We start from the raw sequence: 23566 nt of genomic DNA on the forward strand, positions 1-23566 counted from the left end.
CCGGTGTCGGTGTCCATCGTGGAGGAGCATAACAGCTACATACGCAAACGTGGTTGATCCTGGCGATCATGACGCTATAGCTAAGGATATATCCACCAATTATTGGACAGGGAAACCGCCCATCACTTGGATTTTCGCCATCCCTGCGCTATCTACCACCCAGTTACCGTTAACGAGAGGAACACGATATTGCAACGTAGCACTTCGTATCTGTTGTTGACTGCCACAACAGTTGCTGTGCAATGCCGTGTGCACCTGGTGCTTACTACGTTCTCTCCCAGCTCCTCTCTCACTGTTTTGATGATCGCAGCGTACGTCATGCCGTCATTTGTTTTGGCAACTAGAGCGTCTTCCATATACCTCCTGGCGCGGCCAAAGGTCTTCTTCCTTCATTTTCTTCTGTTTTTTTCACCTGTTTTCTAAGGTTTGTACAGTTCGCCTTTCACCCTGCATTTGTGAGTTGTTTCACTAACCTCCTTGGGCTTCTACGGATCGTCCTCCTCTTCTGGTGTATTCCTTACTCTTTTCACAGAACGGGAATAGCGGCCACCCTTCGGCGTCTCATAAGCTTCTGCTATCGCTACCGCCGTGGTCTTCAGTGTCTTTTCGGCGTTTCCAGCTCTCTCTGGTAACGCCATCTTTTCGCATTCGGCGGCTGCTACGGCAGATTTGATGCTAATCACTAGATCCCTGATCTGTCCGTGCACATTGCCCTTGCTTTTTACGAATTCGTGGAGCTCTTTTTTGCCTCAGCTTCGTCACTTTGGGCAATCCAGATTGCTGTCCGAAATAAGTAGTCACCTCTGTCCGGGGGATCGATTTCGATGAAATCCCTATTCGCATCCGTGTTCTGTCGCTACTATGCCGGTATTGGGATCTTACTGGTATCGATGATAATGTGCCATTTGGCATTCCAGTTCAGTGAGGGTGATTTATGCTAAAGTCTTGGATAAAACCTTAGCGGAAACGGTACTGGCTCGCTTCGACGGAGCTGATTTCGGATTTATATGGCTTTTAAAAGAGGTTTAGCACAGCCCAGCATTGCCTTACCCCACCATATCCTGCGCCCCTCATAATCCACTTTTCCATCCTTCCAAAAAGGTTCCAACAGTCCCGGGAAAAATGGCCATCTATCAAAATTAACAAACTTACAACAGTTTCTCGGAGATGGATGGACCGATTTCTACAAAATTAGTCTCAAATGAAAGGGATAGACCTATAGACTGCTATAAAATACGGATCCGTTATATGGTTCCTGGAATATAGACTGAATAGTCCGGTCACATGAAATTCCCATATAAGTCGAAACTAAAAATTTGTTTTCAAAGGGGGGAAACAAAATGAAATTGCAGAAATTGAATTCATGTTTTTGATACCAAATGTCTTTAATCGCATAAAACGTCAAGATATGTTGTTACAATTTGGAAATTTGGAAAAAAATCCACTGTGCCTTTGCCCTACAGAAAGGCTATGCAATCACTCTGAAAATCGAATTCTTAAACGAGGCCCGGCGGGCTTAGTTTCTTATACCATTCGACTCAGTTCGCCGAGTTTGGCAAATTTCTGTGTGTGCTATATTATCAAACTTAGCCTCAGATGAAAGGTACAATTTTCGCATAGGCTGCCATTGAATTTCATTTAACTCCGACTTCCTGTTCCGGAGTCACGGTTGAAGAATGTGATCACGCATAAAATTCCCATTTAAATTGGAATCAGCATGTTATCTAAACGATGCAAAGCTTCATAAAATGTGTTCTAAATTGCTTGGATTACACAAGATTTGAAAGATCTTTTGTCCAAATAAGTTAGGGTAACAAGCTGTATGGCCACTGCAACCATCGATTTATTCAAGATGACATGCGATAGACAAATTTTATCGAATAGCGACAATGTCAATTGACTGCCTAGTCCTTACGATTGTTTTTCATGATGCTACGATAATTTTCTCGTCTACACCGACAAACCGCAATAACTGATTAGCTGCAGGCAAACATTGAACGCTCGAAATTTCTTCACTTTTTTTCTCGAGAAAATCAGCGAAATTAGACCGACCGAAAGCGATTTTCAAAACATAGTCCCGGTGGACGTTCATCGCAAATTATTTCAAAACATTAAATTGTAGACCATATGCTATCAAAATACACATACAACAATAGTTGTAAACGGTATGTTGAACAATTTATTTCAATTTGAAAAAAACCTATTTTAATCCACCTAGCGGTGCAATTGTGCCTTTCTCATTTCTCCAAATTATGATTTAATAGCTGGTTCGTACAATATAACATTATGGAAATGTCTTTCATTCTTATTACACTTGGTAAGTATATATAAAAGAGCACCTTTTTGCATTCATCGCGGTATCGGTTTGAATCGGAGTTTTCTATGTGATCGCACTCCACAACTCGTAACTCCGGAGCTGGAAGTCGGATGGAGATGGAATTTAATATCAGTTTCCGGGGACGCAACACCTTTCATTTGAGACTAAGTTGATCAAATCGGTCTAGCCATTTTCGAGAAACTAACCGTTATTCTGAATTTGGATGCTTTCGGATCCGTCGATGGTGGCCAGTGTGGCCAAAGAGACTTTGAATGACTGTTGGTGACCTAGATCTACAAATTCAACAGTTGTGTTTACATTTTGGAAAATAATTCACCTTTTTACATTCATCGCAGAATTCGTTAGAATCGGGATTTGCTGCGTGATCGTGCGTATCACCCTGTAATTCAGGAACCAGAACTCGGATCCACACAAAATTCAACAGCAGCTGAAGGACCTTTCATTTAAAATTAAGTTTGTCAAAATCGGTTCAGAAAATTCCGAGAAACCGATGTAGACAAATCAACAAATTTTATTTGGTAACCATACTCTTCAACTCGTAATCCGAAACAAGATGTCGGTTGAAAATGAAATTTAATAGCAACCTATGGGAATATTATACCTTTCATTTGAATCTTAGTTTGTAAAAATCGGTTCAGCCATCTCCGAGAAACCGATGTGGACATTTTGTTAACAAATCCGCACATGCACACACATACATACATACATGCATACATACATACATACATACATACGTACATACATACATACATACATACATACTTACATACACACAGATATTTTGCGATCTCGGCGAACTGAGTCGAATGTTATATGAGACTCGGCCCTCCGAGCCTCGGTTAGAGAGTCGGTTTTTGGAGCAATTGCATAACCTTTCTATATGAGAAAGGCAAAAGAATAATATTTAATTAGCTTAATCAGCATGATTTCAATGTTATCTTCATGTGATTATAATTTGAAATGTTGGTGGAATAGGTTTGAAAGTGGAGGAAATGGGGGGTTAGTAGAGTGGGAGTGGAGGATGCGTCAGAAGTCATTCCTCTTATTTCGGTATACGGGGTGGATGAAGGAAATGCGGGCGTGAGGGTGGTCTAAGGGGAGAGAAGTGATGAAGGAGGGAGGTGTAAGGGCAAGGCGGGGGGGGGGGGGGGGAGGGGCGGCGACGCAATACTCAACTGCATATTTTGCCTTCCATTTGAGACTTGGTTTGAGAAAATCGGTTCAGTGATCACCGAAGAACCGATGTGACATTAATTGTGGAATATGCCCGGAATTCCGGACTTCCGGAATCGTCGATAGTGGACAATATATTCAAAGAATGTTTGATTGGCAATCAGTGATCTAGATCTGCGATTAGAAGTAATTTGGTGACCATTTCAATAGTTTTTAGCCTCTGAGGTATTACGATTGTACCGATTTATATGGGAAATTCCAGTGTATCCTTACTAACACCCCTGTAACTCCGGAAGCAAGAGTCAGAACCGAATGAAATTCAGCAGCAGTCAATGGCATTACTGTATCTTTCATTTGAAATCAAGTTTGTAAAAATCGGTAGAGAATTCGTTGTGGAATGGGTGTGATAATAGCTTAGGAACTTGGCGGGTTCCCCGGGGGCGTCATGAACCGTCATAGGTGGCCAATGTGGTCAAAGCTACTTTGATAGATCATTAGTGATCTAGACCCGCAAACTAGAGTAATGTTACATCAATTTTAATATGTTTTACAGCATTTGAACATCATGGTGGTACCAGTTTATATGGGAATTTGCTGTGTGACCGCACTCTTCAACCCGTAACTCCGGAACCGGAAGTCGGATCAACTAAAAATTCAATAGCAGCTTATGGGAGCGTTATACCTTTCATATGAAACTAAGTTTGCGAAAATCGGTTCAGCCATCTCTGAGAAAATTGTGTGAGTTTAAATGACACACACACACATACACACACACATACATACACACACACAGACATTTGCCGATCTCGACGAACTGAATCGAATGGTGTATGACACTCGGCCCTCCGGGCCTCGGTTAAAAAGTCGATTTTTACAGTGATTGCATAGCCTTTCTTTATATGAGAAAGGCAAAAAGGTGCGAAATCGGCAAAGTCCCAAAAAGTCGATTTTTACAAAAAAAATTTTTTTCGAGATAACATAAAATCTCGACGTTTCATGCATTTTAAAGATGTTTGGCATCAAAAATACGAATTCGATTTCTGAAATTTCATGGGGTCCCCCCTTTGAAAAAAAAATTTGAGTTCTGGCTTATATGGGAATTTCATATGTGACCGGACGATTTAGTCTGTATTTCCGGACCCATATAAGCGATCCGTACGAAATTTTATAGACATCTGTGGGGATATTATAGCTATCATTTGGAACTAAGTTTGTGAAAATCGGCCCAACCATTTCAGGGAAACTGATGTGAGTTCGTAAATTTTGAAAGATGGCCGCTTTTCCCGGGCACTTCCGGAACCGTCTATGGTGGTCAATGTAGTCAACGAAAGTTTGGTTGGCCGTCGGTGACCTAGAACAGCAAATTTAAGTTGTTTGAGAGACATTTTAGCGAAATTTTTACCTTTTTTGCTTTCATCGGAGTATCAGTTTGAATCACAATTTGCTATGTGATCGCACGCCACAACCTGTAACTCCGGAACCGGAAGTCGGATCGGGATGAAATTAAATAGCCATTTACGGGGACGCAATACCTTTCATTTGAGGCCAAGTTTAGTCGAATCGGTCTAGCCATCTCCGAGAAACCGATGTGACTGTTATTCTGAATTTAGATACTTCCGCCGGGGCTTCCGGAACCGAGGATGGTGGCCAATGTGGCCAAATAGACTTTGAATGGATGTTAGTGACCTAATACTACAAATCGAATCAGTTGTGGTCATATTTTGGAAAATTTTTCACCTTTATACATTCATTGCAGAATTTATTAAAATCGACATTTTCTGCGTGTTCGTACTTATCACCCTGTAATTCCGGAACCGGAAGTCGGATCCATTAGAAATTCAATAGCAGCCTATGGGAACGTTGCATCTTTCATTTGAGACTAAGTTTGTCAAAATCGGTTCAGCCATCTCTGAGAAAAATGAGTGACATTTTTAGTCACATATACACACACATACACACACATACATACATACACACATACATACACACACACAGACATTTGCCGAACTCGACGAACTGAATCGAATGGTATATGTCACTCGGCCCTCCGGGCCTCCGTTAAAAAGTCGGTTTTCAGAGCAATTGCAATACCTTTCTATTGAGAAAGGCAAAAAGCACCCTTAGTATTACTGAATAGCCATTCATCCTTTAATCTAACAACGCAATTGATAAAATTTCGTCAAATCCTAATAGCAAACCCTCTTTCCTTTCAGATCTGTGATGAGGCATGCATCCGTTTGGGTGTGCATCCTGACGTTCTACAACCTACAGTCGACCTCACTCGCTGCAATCGTCCCTCCACCATGGAGTGATCCAAACAAGAACCCGTGTGCGAGTCAACCTGGCGGGTGGCAGTTGCTGTATTGGCCACCGCTGAGAAAATGTTTCAAAATTTTTCAGATGGGTTATCCCTGTCCGGACACGATGGAACTGAGTCCCGTTGGAGTAGGCAGCACGAGTATGGGATCCTCAGCTGAATGCCGCTGTCCTCCTGGAACGGCACAACATCCCTTAACGAGACGATGCCACCGGCTGTTTGAACGAGGACCGTGCGATTTTGGTCAGTACTTTGCGCCATTTGCGGATTCCGAAGTGAAAAGTGCCATGTAAAATATCTATCCTTTAAAACTTCGAAAACAAATAATTAAACGCTCTTTAATATAGACCGAAACAACGCTGGGGAACCTGTAAGTCAACGGAAATTTGCGATAGTGGAATGATTTTCTGGCCACAGGACAATAAATGCTACCAGTTGTATACCAAAGGACCATGCTCGAAGGGGAAGCTAATCAGTATGGATAATGATGGGATAGCTAAATGCAAGGTAAGCTAGGTTCATGTGTAGCTAGTATCTTACCGAGACTGTTCCGTTATTTCAGTGCGAAAAAGAAGGAGAGCTCGGAAACTATTTTCACAACGAAACAGAAACGTGTCACGAATTCTTCACCAAAGGACCTTGCCAGCGAACAGGAGAGTTATTTCTGCCCTCGAGAAAGTGCGCTTGTCATCAGCGGTTACCACATTATCATAATGAAACAAGCCAATGTTACGAGCTAGATACGATAGGGCCCTGTCCTATCGGGCACACATATATCATAGCTGACAAAAGAGGTCAACATGAGGTCACTGCTATGCGAGCGGAATGTCGTTGCAAAGAAAACTATGTTCCGTGGAAAAACGGATATTGTTACAAATTATACACGCAAGGGCCTTGCGATTTCGGGTCTTTCATAATAGATTCCAATAGTTGTATTCCAAACCCTTGCGAAAAGGGACGACTGTACTTCCCTAGAGAAAAAACCTGCTACCGAATAGGAGCCCAAGGTCCTTGCAGTTTACATCAAGTAGTCATATTTGATTTTACCACACGCCCTTCATTAGACGGCATTTCCTACAATGGGATTTGCGGATGTTCCGGAGTCATTCATAACTTAGACCAAACCTGCTCCGAAGACGATGTTCCTAAAAGTGCTTGCGACAGCACACCTGACATGATAGAGATAAATAAGCAATGCTTTAAGCTTTACACACGGGGTCCGTGTGGTCCTGGGCAATGGATTGAACCAAAAAAAGGTCCAGCAAAAATTCGTGCCGCAGCGTGTGTTTGCCGGCCGGGATACACTACTTACGACACGCCTCTCCAGAATGGGGTTATCGGATGCCAACCGCCAGCTGTAGGACTTGCCAGGTATTTGAACGGAAAACGACTGTTGTCTTTTAGGATTGGAAACTTCTCCCTCACCATCCCACAAGTTTAGTGTAGAGCTAACATAGAAATATACTAACATCATTTACTCAGCATGCGATCCGGTTTTTAACAGCATGAACCCTCAAAGTCAATGTTGGTATTTCAGTACGATAATTTCGTCAATTTTAGTAACCCAACCGAACAGATTTTTTTCCTTCTACAGGTGGTTCATGAGTTTGCTAGGATTCGGACCGGCTGAGAGTGCAGAATATTGAGTTACCAAAAAAGCAACGATAGAAAAGAATTCACGGAAAAAAGCAACTATAGAAAAGAAATTCACTGTACTTCATTACGGAAATATCTGGACATCTTTTATCATTTTCAGTCAAACAATCCGCGAGCCTGGTAAACTGCCAAGAAGTGCAAGTAACTAGTGAATAAGTATGCTGTAAGTATTGTGATTGTGCCATAATTGTAAAGATGGTGTAAAATATGTGTATCTGTAAGAAAACTTCGTAAATACCAACGCCGACTGAATAGGTTAATGCATAGGAAAGAAAATAAACTTGCTTATAAATTATAACATTGTACTTACTCGAGTTTTTTCTGTAACCTATCGATGGTGTTTCCCATTTCGGTTGTGTTCGATTTTACTTTGCTTAATTCTGTTTCCACTGTGTATAACTTCTCGGTTTTCTTGTCAAGCTCCATCTAAGAAGTAGAAATAAAGTCGCTAAGTTAAGCACAGATACAACAGATTTTCTACATTCGTTACTTACCAACAGTTTGTCTTTCTCTCGCTGCAAAGATGCGTTAGAAGCCTTGAGGACACTAATATCGCCCTTCAGCTTCCCAATATCTTTAGTGGCACTTTCAATGGTACCGTCCACCTGATTTAGTTTCGCCTCAGCACTACCCAACTGATTTTCCGAACACATTAATCGATTCTGCTGCTGCGCTAGGGCTCTTTCCGTTTGTTCATGCAACATTTTCAACTGTGAGTGCGAAACCCTAAGTTTGCTGAAACCATTTTCCACATCTTTCAGCCGCTCCTGCAATTCACGATTTTCCTCTCGAAGCAGGTGCAAACTTGTCTGAGACGAGTTTTGACCACATAACAAATCTCGTTTTTCGGCCTCTAATTTGGCGATCTGTGAACTGTAACTAATGATCACTTCCTCGCGTTTTGTTTGTTCATCGATTTGACTCTTGGTGGCTAGCTGTAATTTGTTCCTCAGCGAATCCCTTTCAATTTCCAGCTGTTGTGCTTCTCTCTTAGCCGCATCCCTCTCGCGTTCCACGCGGTGAAAAGCAGATTGAACGGAAAGCGAGGATTGAGCGGAAATGGCTGAATCTGCCGTCCGTAAGCGTCCAGCATTAGCTGTACTAGTTTTCTTCTGCAGGTGAGCTTCACTTTCAAGTTGGGCTATACGGACATCTTTCTCAGTCGCTTCATTTCTAAGCTTCGTATTTGTGTCACGTAGCGATTTTAACTCATTGCTAAGCTGATCTCGTTCAGATTTTACATTATTCAGAGAGTCTTCCAACTTCTGTTTCATTTCGACAAGTTCAGTACAATCTTGGTTGTTTTCTTTGCTATGCACGGTTTGACTGGACAGTTTCAATTTCAACTTTGAATATTTTGTTTTGATTTTTTCGTAGTCGTTTAGGAATGTTTGTTCCCGTTGCTTTAGCTCGTTCAACTGCTTGTACAAGGCGCGCTTCTCTTCACTTGCTTGTTTCAGAGCATTCTGCAGTACAGAATCCATCGAACTAGCAGAAGCCAAAGAGCTACTCGGTGTCAGAGCTACTGATTTCGCTTCGAGTATCGTTTCCAACTCCTTAATGCGCATATTCGACTGGTGTAATTGGATTTGCAAATCAGAATTATGCCTATCCCTGTCTAGAATATGTAAATTTGCCTCCGACTCTACATTCAAGGCAACATTTTCAATTTCTTTTAGCTCCTGTTCGAGCTGTTTGTTACGCTCGGACAGTTTTTGGATTTTTTTGCTAGCATTTTGCTGACTCTCCCACGCATCGGTCAGCTTGTTCTGGATCGATACCTTCTCCTCCTGAAGCTTCCCAACGTCTTCGGCTAACGAATTCACGCTGCGATAGCAGCAGTCCTTCGCCAGTGCAGTAGTAGGACGACCCCCAGCAAATAGTGCTCCCAGTCGTTGGATTTCTCGATCCCGATAATCGATCTGGAATGATATAGATAATTGGCGTAAGTGGCTTCTATATCTACAGGGGGCGAATTTTTCTGTTTCAGGAATGCTAAAAGTCATCGAATAAAAAAAAAGAATAGATTCTGAATATTATCTTTGTCGAAAACAAATATCCTAAACGTCCTAAAGCGTCCGACATTTGAACAAGGGTCGACATTCAATCGTTTGACGATGGAATTCTTTATAATTAGCTGTAATTCTTTAATTCGCTTAAGAGGTAAAAGACTTCACAAATTGAGGAATATTGTGATCAGGCAATGTAATTCGCACTCACTCACATGAGAAAGAGCTTATCCCATGTCCAACTTTTCCGGGATGACTACCAAGAGAACCGACAACGAAGTAGGATAGACCTGTTTTGTAATGTTTATGACGAGCGCTAGCAAGGCAGCGAGCACAAAACGGATACCATGATAAACTCATTAGCTCATTCTCCAGCGGGTATATGTATCCGGAGAAATTGTGTGAGTCCTAATCACTTTTTAAGTGAAAATGTGAGTTGTTATTATCGAAGTGGTGAATTATCCGGGTGTATTTATTCATATGAGTGATAAATGCAATACCTAGTAGTAATTGTAAAGTTTAACTGTTCAAGTGAATATGTGTACGTGTTTTTGTACGAATTGGCGTACGCATAAATATGAGTTTTAAATGAGCACTAGGATGGGACAAAAATTAGATTCCTGCTCTTTGGGTACCATTTGGGTCCTAGAACAACTGGGCAAATTCTGAGCTCGACCAGTAAAACTAAATTTTATGCGCCCGTGGTTTGATCCTGTGAAGCACAGTCTTGAACGCCCGTTGTTTGAAGTTTACATAGGATTTCGCATGAGAAAATTTACATTCACAAAATAATTCCTTAAAGTGTCGCCCATTGCCCCCTAAAAATAAATCGTTATATGGGTTTAATAAGAAATTTAACAAAGTAAATTAAAGTCTCAAAGCCCACGAAACGATCTGACGCTTGTAGAACCATTGCTGTTGGCTGTCGAATTATATGAAATTTTGTACTGACTTTCTCTTATAGTGTCTAAATCAATGATCTGAACTGTTTGGTCACTTCACAAGAGTGCTGCTCTTTGGGTACCATTTGGGTCCTAGAACAACTGGACAAATTCTTAGCTCGACCAGTGAAACTAAAGTCTATGCGCCCGTTGTTTGAAGTTTACATAGGATTTCCCATGAGAAAATTTACATTCACAAAATAATTCCTTAAAGTGTCGCCCATTGCCCCCTAAAAATCGTTATATGGGTTTAATAAGAAATTTCGTCGCTGTTGTGCTATCTTATGACAAGCGCCATTTTGCACATTTCGAGAAAACCGATTTTTGAAGTTTGAGATTGAATATCTCGAAACTTATAAATGGTATAAAAAATTCAAGGAAGGCAATTGATGCTTCTGTCTATTCTGTGTTAAACACTCAAATTTTACAAAGATCAGTTGACTATGTTGCGAGCTTTTAGTATAAATGTAAACAAAAGTCGCACTCACACGTGTCATAGATGTGTATTGATGACAAAATTTGTATAGCGTGTCATAATCGTGCATGGAAAATTTTCCATAGAAAAAAATCATCAACTCGTAACTTTTATTCATATCTTTGACTTCATTTGGTCTATAAACAATCAGTGAGATGCATTTTGAAGGAAATAAGTCAGGGAATCTAGCAAAAATAGTTATTTTTGGTTACAGTGTTGCCAAATATGCTATATTTCCAGTTTAAAACTTAAATAGCATTTTTTTCACTATTCGCGCATTTTTGTTTTGAAATTGATTATGCCATTGTGTTTCTGAGATACTTTTACATATAAAAACATCTTATTCATCAAGATAATTTGAGCCAATCCCACTACACAGTCATTTGAAGAAAAAATTAAGAATTTCTCAGCACATTTCTCGCATATAGCGTAACCATGCAGAAAGTCGAAATTCTGTAAACGCCACTTTGTAGAGATTATTTGGACAAGTAATGTGGCATATCTCACTCAGTCTACCCCAAAATGGCGTTTGTCATAAGATAGCACAACAGCGACGATTTATCAAAGAATTAAAGTCTCAAAGCCCACGAAACGATCTGACGCTTGTAGAACCATTGCTGTTGGCTGTCGAATTATATGTAATTTTGTATTGACTTTCTCCTATAGTGTCTAAATCAATGATCTGAACTGTTTGGTCACTTCACAAGAGTTTTGAGGGATCAATTGAGTCTTCTTTTGTACACAATACAATAAATCTTCAGAATATCAGTCGGCTTTTGCTTAATAACTTTTTCCACAAGTGTCGGATCGTTTCGCGGTCATCGAAACTTTGTTTCCTTGAAAAATTTCCTATGAAAATCACACATTAATTTACTTTTGGGAGGCGATCGGAGACTCTGGGAATAATTATGTAGTAAAAGTCGATTTCTCCATTCGAAATTCCATGTAAATTTTAAAGTGTCGGCGCAAAAATATAAATTAGTTATGGAATTTGCGTTTTGACTTTGTCTCATCAGAATCCGACACTAACTTAATGACAGGACTAAGCAATATGTATTCCTGAGCAAAACCCTAGTTAAGCGTGATGTACCGCAAGAAAAGGAGCAATGCTATATTTCCCTAATGGAAAAAATAGGTCCATAAATAACGTAGCCCCCCCTCCCCCTTGTCCGCACAAAAAATTAAAAAATAAATAAAAAACAATGTGTGTTAGATGAAACGGGTAAGATTGTCGTGACATCAGGTCAATCCCTATTCCCCTTTAAAAAAGCTACGAAGCATGACATGACCCCTACCCTCTGTCGTCACACAACATCACAAAATGCAATACTCCTCCCTCCCCCATATAATGCTACGTCATTTATGGATGGTCCCTAAGGAGATATATAGCACAGTGCAAAGCTACGCATAACTTTTCTGCGTCGTTCACATTAGGCTGTAAATTTTTCCCGTTTTGTGAACAGTTTTGTCGGTTTATTTAGGTGTAGAATTTCATTTCTCCGGTTAACCGCAATGAATTCAAAGGCACCAGCCACTCTCGCTGTGGAGGATAACCAGAAATAACATTGCTCTCCTCCACAGCTAGCTGCAGTCAACGTGCACCAGGTACGATAGTGGTATCACATGTGGTATTTTCGTCACCACAGTCGCTAGGGAAATTCCAGCAAAGGAGGAAAACGCACCTCCCTAGCCAACACTTAGGCACCGCGGTAGGAGCAGCCAACGTTAAGACTGGAAGAACTCAGCCGGTTAAATTAGACCAAAACAGCAGCTGCAGATAAGCATCAACAACAATGAGGTGATTTTATGATGCAGAACGAATCGATTTCGATCGACTTAGTGCAACGTAAAATTTTGAGTTTTACAAATAACGCAAAATATTTTCCAAATTGTTCTAAAGGTGCATTGTTTTCCATTACGCTTGTTTAATGTACGAAGTTCGAAATACTTCATAGACGCATCTTGGTAATAGGTCAATGAGATAAAATAAAGCTAAACCCAATAGGTGGTAAAAGCTTAGCTTAGCTTAGTTGACCACCCGTTAGTTTCCCGTGATTGATCGAAATTGCATATTGAACGAATTGTATGACACTTGGAAGTAGTGCATCATACTCAACGTGCAACCTAAAGAGACTAACATAATAGTATGATCAATAACGTAGATGGCCACGCACATGCAGGTCAATTTTGGGATGGGAAGGAATATTAGTTTAACACTTGTGACTATTACCACCGAAAAATTCTCTGCATCATCCACAAGTGTCGCAGGATAGGATTGGTGTTAGTTTATATGGAAATTAATCAGGATATATCTTGGTAGATTATTGTGATTTAGGCAAGTACTCACGTGCTTTGTCTTTTCATTTTAGATCAAAGTTTTCAGGAGTGCGACACCTCCAGTAGAAATATGAATGACGAATAGGTATTTTAAGAATTACTATTCCGCGGAGCATTACATAACAGGATAAAGCCGCGTGGAATACATATAATAAAGGTATCTTCTCATCTTCCGAATTTCCGAAAAGTCGAAACAAGCAATTTGAACTCCGAACTGCCGACCATCGGTAGTATTGCTTCTTATTAACACTTCAATGATTATTTCCAAAGTTTGCAGTACAAAGCAAGCGTACAAAAAGTATAAAAGATATCCCAAATTAATAAGAAAATTCGCTGCGAAATGTTAATGACAAGTTGGCATCTCCACAATTCCTATCAGACACGTTTCCATGATTGGGTTAACTACTAAATTGCAAACGACATGCGTAATAAATATAATAAACACAACGACAAGGGCTTTTAATCCATCGGCGGTCCAGAAGAATTGATCGGAGAAGAGCATTACTGGCAAAGACCGACTACCATATGAGCGGTTCAAACTCTAAAGAGTGACCCAGAGTACTGCACAGGATGATTTTGAAGAAAGGACCAGGAGTGCGAGAAATCATCAGAAATCGAATACAGAAAAGTATGAAATACTGGAACCCGATGTCATCCTGAAAAAAATACCACCCCTGAAAATGGTCCCTCGAAGAAAATTTCCATCCTCACCGCCAACCAGACAGCAGGGAAATGTATTGACTTAAACACTAATCGCCATACTGAAGCATGCAACGGTGCACATCATATTCAGCGCTAACGCTAGGGCATTGCAAACAAATTCTTTTTAATCTTGACCTATACCTACCCCCTAGAAAGATCATATACCAAATTTCAAGTCATTTGGACAAATTTTAACCCCCACACACGTCGATTGAAATTTTTAACATTGTCGCTATGGGAAAATATGAATTGAAAATACATTAAGTGCTATAACTTTTGAAGTAGTACTCGGAGAATTATAGTTTATACATTATAATTTTTAAGGAAACATTTTTAGTAATTTAAGAGGAATATATTCGTTTCTATGACATTTTGCCATTTATATCAAATTTGATAATTTTCTCATGCATATATCTCTATTATTGATTGAGAATTCAAAAATAAGTGCTTTTGCAATGTCCTAACTAGCACTCACCTTCCTTAGCTCGACGCTGTTGTGCTATCTTATGACAAGCGACATTTTGCACATTTCGAGAAAAACGATTTTTAAAGTTTGAGATTGAATATCTTGCAATTGGTAAATAGTAGAAACAATTCAGAGAATACAATTGATGCTTCTGTCTATTCTGTATTAATCTCTCAAATATTATGAAGATCGGTTGACTATATTACGAGTTTTTGCTAAACATGTAAACAAAAGTCGCACTCATACGTGTCATAGGTGTGTATTGATGACAAAATTTGTATGGCCTGTCATAATCGTGCTTGGAAAATTTTCCATAGAAAAAAAATCATCAATTATTAACTTTTATTTATATCTTTGGCTTTATTTGGTCTATAAACAATCGGTGAAATGCATTTTAAAGGAAATGAGTCAGAGAAACTAGAAAAAATAATGATTTTTGGATACAGTGTTGCCAAATATGCTATATTTCCAGTTTAAAACTAAAATTACTTTTTTCTCACAGAATTTCTCAGCACGTTTCTCGCTATATCTCAGTAACCAAGTAGTATGTCAAAATTCCGAAAACGCCATTTTGTAGAGATTTTTTAGACCAACAATATGGCATATTAAACTCAGTTTACCCTAAAATGGCGTTTGTCATAAGATAGCACAACAGTGACGAGCTACGATCCGTCAACCCGGAGCACGTGCCCTAAAGCTACACAGATGCTCCAACTTCAAAGAGTCCCAATACCAGGGCTCAACGTCAATGCCCAAGGTTCGTACCAGTTTGATTTTGTCAATAAACTTTTATGAAAGTATATAATTGAGATCTAATCGTATATTTGTCATAATCGTATATTTGTCCCATGTTCTTTGGGATACCTATCTACATTAGAAAGACTTCTATTTATAGGCAAAATAGCAGCAAAGATGTTTCCATCGTCGAAAAAACAATTCAATCGGACAGTCTCGAATTGATACCGGATAACATACCAATAGATGCTATGAGTTGTTTTGAATCCTTATGAAATAACAATTGAGTAGACTGATAAGATACGGTATCACGCCCTTAATTTTCACAATGAATCAACCTGTTTATCTCAGGGTCGAAAAGGCGATTGTTTACTATCCTGAAGATAGAATATGTGAAAATATTGTGCTGACGTTATGCTCTGATAAAATTTGAACCTTTGCGACGCTTAACTACGTAAATACGAAAGTTAAATAGTTTTAGTCATCTTAGAAAACTATTCCTTCTCACAAATAAACAAAAAGTAAACAATATTTTATGAAATAAGACAACGGCACTGAATTGTTTATAACTAAATGAAACTGATAAGTGTTATCATCAAATCCACGAATAATGATAAGTACTAAGTACTAATTGGAACGACGCGTCATGTTTGTCGCTCAATAATAGGTTATCACATTTTCCACTTTTCGTTAGTCGATAGTTTTGTTCGGACATCCGAACGAGAAGCCACCGAAATTAGGTCAATTTTCTGCTGGGACAATGTTCACCCACAAGCTTATAAGTCGGGAAGAAATGTCCGACATTGCCACAGATACTCATGATGAACAAATTGAAATCTGTCTGACCGACGCATCGGATCTACCAGTTGGTGAACGTCAGATGAAACCCGCTCACTGTGTCCTCACACCAAGATATCTACAGGCTGCCGAACGTATCCGAAATCTGACGGTGTACGAGGATGACGTCTGGATCGTTACATTTCCCAAATGCGGAACAACCTGGACACAGGAAATGGTGTGGTTAATCGATCATGATCTTGACTACGATACGGCAAAAAATATCAACCTGCTACAACGATCAGTATTTTTAGAGTAAGCAAATTCGTTCCCCTTTCGTGAGATAATCATTTCAACATAATATCATTCTTATAGGTTAGGCTGGGTGTTTGATAACTTTCCGATTGACACGATCTCCGAGGTAGAGGCGCTGCAACGACCACGCCATATAGTCTCATCTTCCAATGGCCCTTCTCCCACGACAGCTTTGGACGGTGAAACCGAAAATTGTCTACTGCGTTCGGAATCCTAAAGACGTTGCAGTCTCGTACATGCACCACTATCGTCATCTACATGGATACGAAGGTACGAGAGAAGATTTTCTGGATGGCTTGTTGGCCGATGAAGTACTCTGGTGCCCGCAGGTAAAGCATGCTTTAGATTTTTGGAACATTCGCCATTTAAAGCACGTGCTATTCATCAATTTTGAGGATATGAAAAAGGTATTCCTAATACAACAACAGTGATTGCCAAAACTCCAAAGCTTCTATTTTTAGAACATGATCAACGTCCTCAAAAATGTCAGTTCCTTTCTGGGGAAATCTTACAGTGAGGATCAGTTGAGAAAGCTAGCGGAACATTTGTCGTTCGACTCAATGAAAAGTATTTTTACATCACTGACGCATGCTCTTCTTTCTTAATATGTTGATACGTTTATTACAGAAAATCCATCAGCCAATCATTCAATGTTATTGAAACAATTAGAAATGGCCGTCGGCAAAAGAATCGAATTCGAGTAAATTTACAATAACCTTAAACTAGATTTTTTAAAGAGAAACTGTCATTATTGTTACAGATTTATGAGAAGAGGCGAAACAGGATGTCATAAGGATGAATTAACACCAGAGTACATAGATCGTTTTCAAAACTTCGTAGAAGAACAGTTAGAGGGGAGTGATTTCAAATATCGCGAGTAATTTTTTCGCTTAAAATAATGTTACATGTTCCAAATAAAATATTTTGCCTTTCACATATAAAGAAAAGTTATGCAATCACTCCAAAACTTGACTATCCTATTAAGTTTCGAAGGGCCGGTGTATCACATACCATTCGACCCAGTTGGTCGAGATCGAGAAATGGGTGTTAGCATCAAGAATCAGGAATCAGTAGCGAATGGTTAAAATAGCACGCTCCCCATGTTGATCGGAGATTTGTGCCTTGCCGTGATTTGTCTGGTCATCATTTCCTGATGGGAAGGATTGGGGAAGTGGTAAGGTTAAGGATAAGAAGAAAAACGACACAGAGAACATAGACAATACGGAAGTATCAACACCCCCGAGGGGATGTTGAGAAAACAGAACGACTACACTCCCGAAGAGATATTGTCATTCTTATACGGCTTAAACTATACCTCTTTACCCCACTGGGTTAGGAACAATAGTATATCCTTGAGCTTCAGCTCTCTGTACAGAGATACGTAGGCCAGTTACATATCAAATGACATGAAGCTCCGTAATCGGATTCACAAAGATCACACAAATAATACTCAGCACGCTGAATAGTAGCCATGTGATAATTGAGTTTGCAATATTCGGTCAGTGCCCTGACTAGAATACTGCAATTGTGCTTGGAAAAATGCAGCAAATTCTTTAACATTTTCGCACTCACATCCGGCAGAAAAGTTTTTGTTTGGACGCAAGTTTCTAAGCTACGCCAATGTTTGGCATATTCGGATACAGCCCAAGAGCGAATCTTTTGTGCTTTATCCAACTTATCGACAGTGGTAAACTGGTTCTGGACCAACGAAGTCAATCATAGCGCCAGCTCTAGCAAATTCATCTGTCCATTCCTTTTTAGTAATACTGGAATGACCGGGTACCCATAGAAGGTAGATAGCAGTTCTTCGATTTGAGTTCAACATGCGATTACAAATTTCGATCTCGAATTTGCTGAACTAATTGCTTATGGGGCCACCCGACTGTCAGAGAAACAATAGATTCTATTACCGCAAATTCCCTGTTGAAGTGCCGATTGTATACCACACAGAATCGCAACGATTTCAGCTTGGAATGCGGTACCGTATCTACCAAGCGAATGAGACTGATTTAATTTCATTTCACGGCAATAGACACTAGCACCGGTTCGACTCTCCATCTCCAACAAAAAACCGTCAGTGTAGCAAACTACGCATTCTATAATTTGTCGCTCTATCCAGCCAGCAGCTAGGAAATCTGACATTGTAAGTTCTAAAAGGAAAGCTACATGTGAAGGCACCCATATGCCAGTATCGGTCTAACAATTGTTGTGTAGATCCACTGAATGTACTTAGATTTGAGACCCCAAGATTTGACAAAAGCCCGTCTACATTGGCCAAAGGCTATGCAAGATTTCTTGATTCTGAAATCGATGTGAACTGTCCAATTAAGTTTTGAGTAAAGAATTACCCCAATGTACTTAACTGGATCTGCGATAACAATTTCAAAGTCAAAGAACTGCAATGGACGAGCTCCGGTTGTAATCCTTCGATGCGTGAGAAGCACCATTGATGTTTTATTTGGATTAACTGATAGTCCAACACGAAGACATCATTGTTCAACAACACATAAGGCTTGTTGCATCAAATAAAAAAGTGTGTTAATGCAAATACCAGTGATCACTAAATGATAATCATCGGCGAAATCATACGTCGGAAATCAAAGCTCATTAAGTTTCCTTAACAAGCCACCGGCAACAAGGTTCCATAGAAATGGTGACAGCACTCCACCTTGAAGACATCCGCAGACACTCAGTTTCCTTATCTCTACTTATCTTAACGATGATCACAGATGTCGGTTACTAAGCATTGCGTGTATTCAGTTCGTAATATATGAAGATACTCCATGAAATCGACATGCTTCCAAAATGGATTCGAAAGATACTTTCAATATCAAGGAACTCCTGAGCTTTGGTGCTTTTGAGAAAAAGCATTTTCAACGTTGTAGACAACCACGCTAATGGAATGTATCCTGTTGCAAGACTACAAGTAAAAAGTTTTTTTTTCAAAACATGGTTGAAGTGTTCGCATCCTCTTTGAATATTCACCAAACTAACTACCCCCAAAAAGGCCTTTGGCGTTTTTTAGACACCACGATCAAAACCAATCGTTTCGATCTTATTAAGCTTTATGTCACTACTCCAAAACTGCACAGGAGGCTAATTCTGCGTTGCGTTGCGTTGTGACAATTTTAGCGGATAGCACACTGGTTTTAGCTGATTATCTAATAAGAGTTGCTTGGGAAATGGTAAGTAGGAATGTATACCAATCCGACCCATATCAAAACCTCAGCAGCATGATATCCACCATTGCCGGCCGCACTCATCCCCTTCACGGGAAAGGATAAAGGATTTATTTATTTATTGATTATTTATTTATTTATTTATTTATTTATTTATTTATTTATTTATTTATTTATTTATTTATTTATTTATTTATTTATTTATTTATTTATTTATTTATTTATTTATTTATTTATTTATTTATTCATTTGTTTATTTATTTATTTATTTATTTATTTATGTATTTATTTATTTTTTTATTTATTCATTTTATTTTATTGCTCTCTAGCAAATCGAAATGGTCATACACACTATTGAAAACATTACACATCGCCCTTATGGGTTCGTTCTGGCCGTACTCGGTGCGCTGAAAATCGAGTCTTAAAAAGTTACGTGATCTAAGATTTCTGGGGGGTACGTTGATGTTGATTAGTGAGAGAATATCTGGAGCATCCATTTGGCCAGTCAATGTTTTCCCAACGAATACCGCTCTGAATGTATTTCATCTTTTGCCAGAGTTTCCATATCGAGCAGACGACAGCGATCGATATATGGTTGTAGCTCTGTTGGGTTACTCCATTGCAAAGTTCTAAGAGCAAAGTGGAGGAATCTTGCTTCAACTGCTTCAATTCTGTTGTACCTCCAGAGAATTGATTTTTTTCTGCGCGTGAAAGATATTATAGAGCATTTGGACACACTGAGAGCCAACAAGCTGCAATTACACCAATTACAGAAAGCGTCTAGATATCACTGAAGTTCGATAAGTCCTCTATTGACCGCACAATGAGAAAGAGTTTGAGATCATCAGCGCATATAAGTTTGCATCCTGGATGTATAACATAGCAGACGTCATTGAAGAATAAAGAAAAAAGCAACGGTTCGAGATTGCTCCCTTGGGGTACACCCGAGAAGTTGATGAAGCTATATGGCATGTTACTTCCTAATTTCACAGACAGAGAACGATCTACGAGATATGATTTAAGCCACCCTGTAAAATTTGATGGAGCACCCAGCCGCTCGATCTTTGCCAGAAGAAGAGAGCGGTCTACACGATCAAAAGCAGCTTCAGATCAATGTATATAGTGTCTACTTATGATCCATCTTCGATGTTTTTAATGCAGTACGATGTAAATTGAGCTAGATTGGTAATTGTTGATCTGCCTGCAAAAAAGCCACGTTGATCCTTCAATATGTATGCTTTGGTCTCACGAAAGAGCATATTTCCTATTAGGATCTCAAACAACTTTGATCCAGCGCAGAGCGAGGTTATGCCACGATAGTTCGCAACATTTTGCTTATCACTTTTTTTAAAAACGGGAAACATTACTGATTTTTTCCAACACTCGGGAAACACTGATTGCGACAGTGATTGGTTGAAGATTAGTCGTAAAGGTGTACACAATGCGCTTGCGCATCTTTTCAGTATAATGAAAGGAATCCCATCTGGCCCCACCGATGAAGAGGACTTTAACTAGCTTATGGCAGCTAGAATGTCTTCGTCAGTACTCGATCTACTTAACAGAAGGACGACGATTCATCAGATTCTTCCATAGGTATCACGGAGTTGATGGTTTGGGAAGGTATAAGGTCTAGGATCTAACGAGCCGACCTGTAAAACATAGTTTATTATGCACCAGTTAGACTTGTACGCGATCACTCGAAAAACAAAAGATCTTATGTAGTTTTTGAACTTTTTTAAATTCTGGGCAGCCCGCTACCGAGAGTATCCTATGTTTTTTAAACAAGGATAATTTGAAGTCCAGCCGGCTTTGGGAGTATTGCCTACAAAAACTAATCTTCTTTGCGTAATTGACTATTTATTGCAACAGTATACAAGCAGATTTCGTTATTTCTTCTCTACGATATTTTTATTGTGTTGAAAATCACCGAGTGATAACACCCCGGGTAACCAATAAGCATGCAAAATGCGTCTTAACGGCTACCTGGTAAGCATTTAAGTCGTTTAAAATGCAATTTCAACGTCGCTTTTGGCGAAATATACGGCTACTCTTCTTCTGTACATGAAAATGTTTTTCTACTGGTGTTGTGCATGCAGAATGCTGGTTACTAGTTAGAAGTTTTTAAACAGTTTTTTGAATGCTGATTAATAACACATATGCAAAAATGATGCAAATATGCTGCAAGAAGTATCCTAAATGCAAATTATATGCTATGTTACTGCTTACACTAATGCTTGTTGGTTACCTGGGACGTGTATAGACAAATAGTAATGAAAGGGCTAAATGCTATGAATCAAGGATTTTTTTTCTATTCTTCATATCGGATTGTTTATAAAATACGCGTATACGAGCGATAATAATCACCATTGAAAGGAACTACAAGGTGTTGATAACCTGATGCAGGGGCTTGTTAGCAAAAATAGAACTTGAAATTGGATTTATATAGGCATGCGAAGCGAATTGACGGTAGTGTTTTCACGCCTAGATTCGTTCGCACCATCTCATTCTGCTACTATCGGCAGTAGGCTGATAGCATCCAGTCGTCGCCGATCTAAGGACCAAATGTCATCAATAGACTCGGAAGAGGTGGAGACATGTAAGAGACTTGTAAGAACTATGTTATCTCACCGTTTGACGACAAAAACCGTATAGGAGGCTAATTCTGTTGGATTTTTTTTTATCGAAAGACTATCCTGTACTCCGTCCACACGAAACTTATTAAAGGGATCCCTTTTAAGGGGATCCTTTTATATAATTGTGGCAAAAAGTACATACTGCTTAATAATTTTTTTAAGCAGTAAAATAACTTAGACATGTGCGCTATTCTGCAAAATGTTTATTAAGGTTTCATCTATAAAATAAAAATTTTCGAGTATAAGGTGTCGAAAATGGCGTCCAAAAGGCTGCTTTCACGGAACAAAATTTTTCGAATCTGCGGGCATTCTCGTTTTTTAACCACTCAACCAATCAACTTCGGGTTTTGCCCGCCTAAAAGAAGACAACACTCTCGGGCGCTGCAACGTACAAAATCGCAATATTTTGATCATTAACAATTTTTTACAGCCGACCAAAGTGAAAAAATCATGCGAAAAAACGATACTTTATTTTCAAGTGGCCGCCAATTTGTTTCCATACCGAATTTTTTCACGTTTTAGGTTGAGGTGCCTCTAAGGAATGTAATCTTCAAGATCGTTTTGGTTTGCTGCTTGTAGACGACGAATTGCGACCTGTATCGTGCCCGCTAATGAGGTCGGTTTTTAAAGCACCTTTTGCTGGAGCTGTTATTTTGGGCGCCATTTTTGACAACTTACGCTCGAAATTTTTTATTTTATAGATGAAACCATTATAAACATTTTGCAAAATAGCGCACATGTCTAAGTCAGTTTAGTTCTCAAAAAAAAATCATGCATTAGGTACTTTTTGCACAATTATATTAGAGGACCCCCTTAAGCCAAGGAGAGGACCAATGGAGAGACAAAGGGCAAAAAGGAAACGAAAACGTACCGGAAACGACTGAGCTCTGGTGGATGATATCAATCGCAAATGTTGAGCATTTTACACAAACACATCATAAAATTAAACCGACGTATGTAGGCTGAAATAAATACATACATTGAACTACTGTAAACCTTGGGTTCATGTCGATGGCTGTAGCCGATTGACCGGTCAAGTTAAAGTGTTGCATAGTTACCGACTCAATCTTTACTTTTTTTGGTTTAGAAGTGTTTCAACATGTTCATAAGGAGTGTATTCGAATTAATATTTCAATCTAGTGTCAGCATTCAGCCATGTTTTACTAAACTCCATTTTTATCTTTTAATGGGCGATGTTCCAATGCATTTGGTGGATACTCTCTAGACACTATTATTTCGTACTACTCCAACACGATTCGCCCTTAGTGACAAAACAATTTGAGACCTTTCAACGGTTTTAGAAAAGACAACTGTTGTATTTGAAGATACTATATTTAGCAGATTCGACTATTTTATAGCATTCACAAAATTCATGCCTAATTAGAAGTATTTTCGACGAATTTCAATATTTTTCCTAAGAATTTATTATTGTTACCGTAAAACGGGGGAATATTGATCACTTTTTCAAAAGTTTTTCGAATAACTATCTTCAATTCAAGTAGATGTAAATGAT

At 39.2% G+C, this 23566-nt stretch overlaps 2 protein-coding genes and 1 pseudogene across 2 annotated transcripts in view; 2 read left to right on the forward strand and 1 right to left on the reverse strand.

The window, feature by feature from the left end:
• Positions 1-7750, forward strand: part of LOC131691288 (uncharacterized) — a 44339-nt gene extending 36589 nt beyond the window's left edge. The window contains exons 2-4 of the mRNA XM_058977575.1: positions 5725-6117; positions 6176-6335; positions 6391-7750. Of these exons, the coding sequence (XP_058833558.1) occupies positions 5732-6117; positions 6176-6335; positions 6391-7269 (1425 nt within the window). The 5' untranslated portion in view covers positions 5725-5731 and the 3' untranslated portion in view covers positions 7270-7750. The remainder of the gene's footprint in view (positions 1-5724; positions 6118-6175; positions 6336-6390) is intronic.
• Positions 1-23566, reverse strand: part of LOC131691287 (centrosomal protein of 135 kDa) — a 120774-nt gene that overhangs the window by 65703 nt on the left and 31505 nt on the right. The window contains exons 4-5 of the mRNA XM_058977574.1: positions 7979-9406; positions 7795-7910 (exon numbers count right to left, since the gene is read on the reverse strand). Of these exons, the coding sequence (XP_058833557.1) occupies positions 7795-7910; positions 7979-9406 (1544 nt within the window). The remainder of the gene's footprint in view (positions 1-7794; positions 7911-7978; positions 9407-23566) is intronic.
• Positions 15865-17170, forward strand: LOC131691294 (luciferin sulfotransferase-like; annotated as a pseudogene).

This window comes from Topomyia yanbarensis, chromosome 3 (genome assembly GCF_030247195.1).
Source record: "Topomyia yanbarensis strain Yona2022 chromosome 3, ASM3024719v1, whole genome shotgun sequence".
NCBI lineage: Eukaryota > Metazoa > Arthropoda > Insecta > Diptera > Culicidae > Topomyia > Topomyia yanbarensis.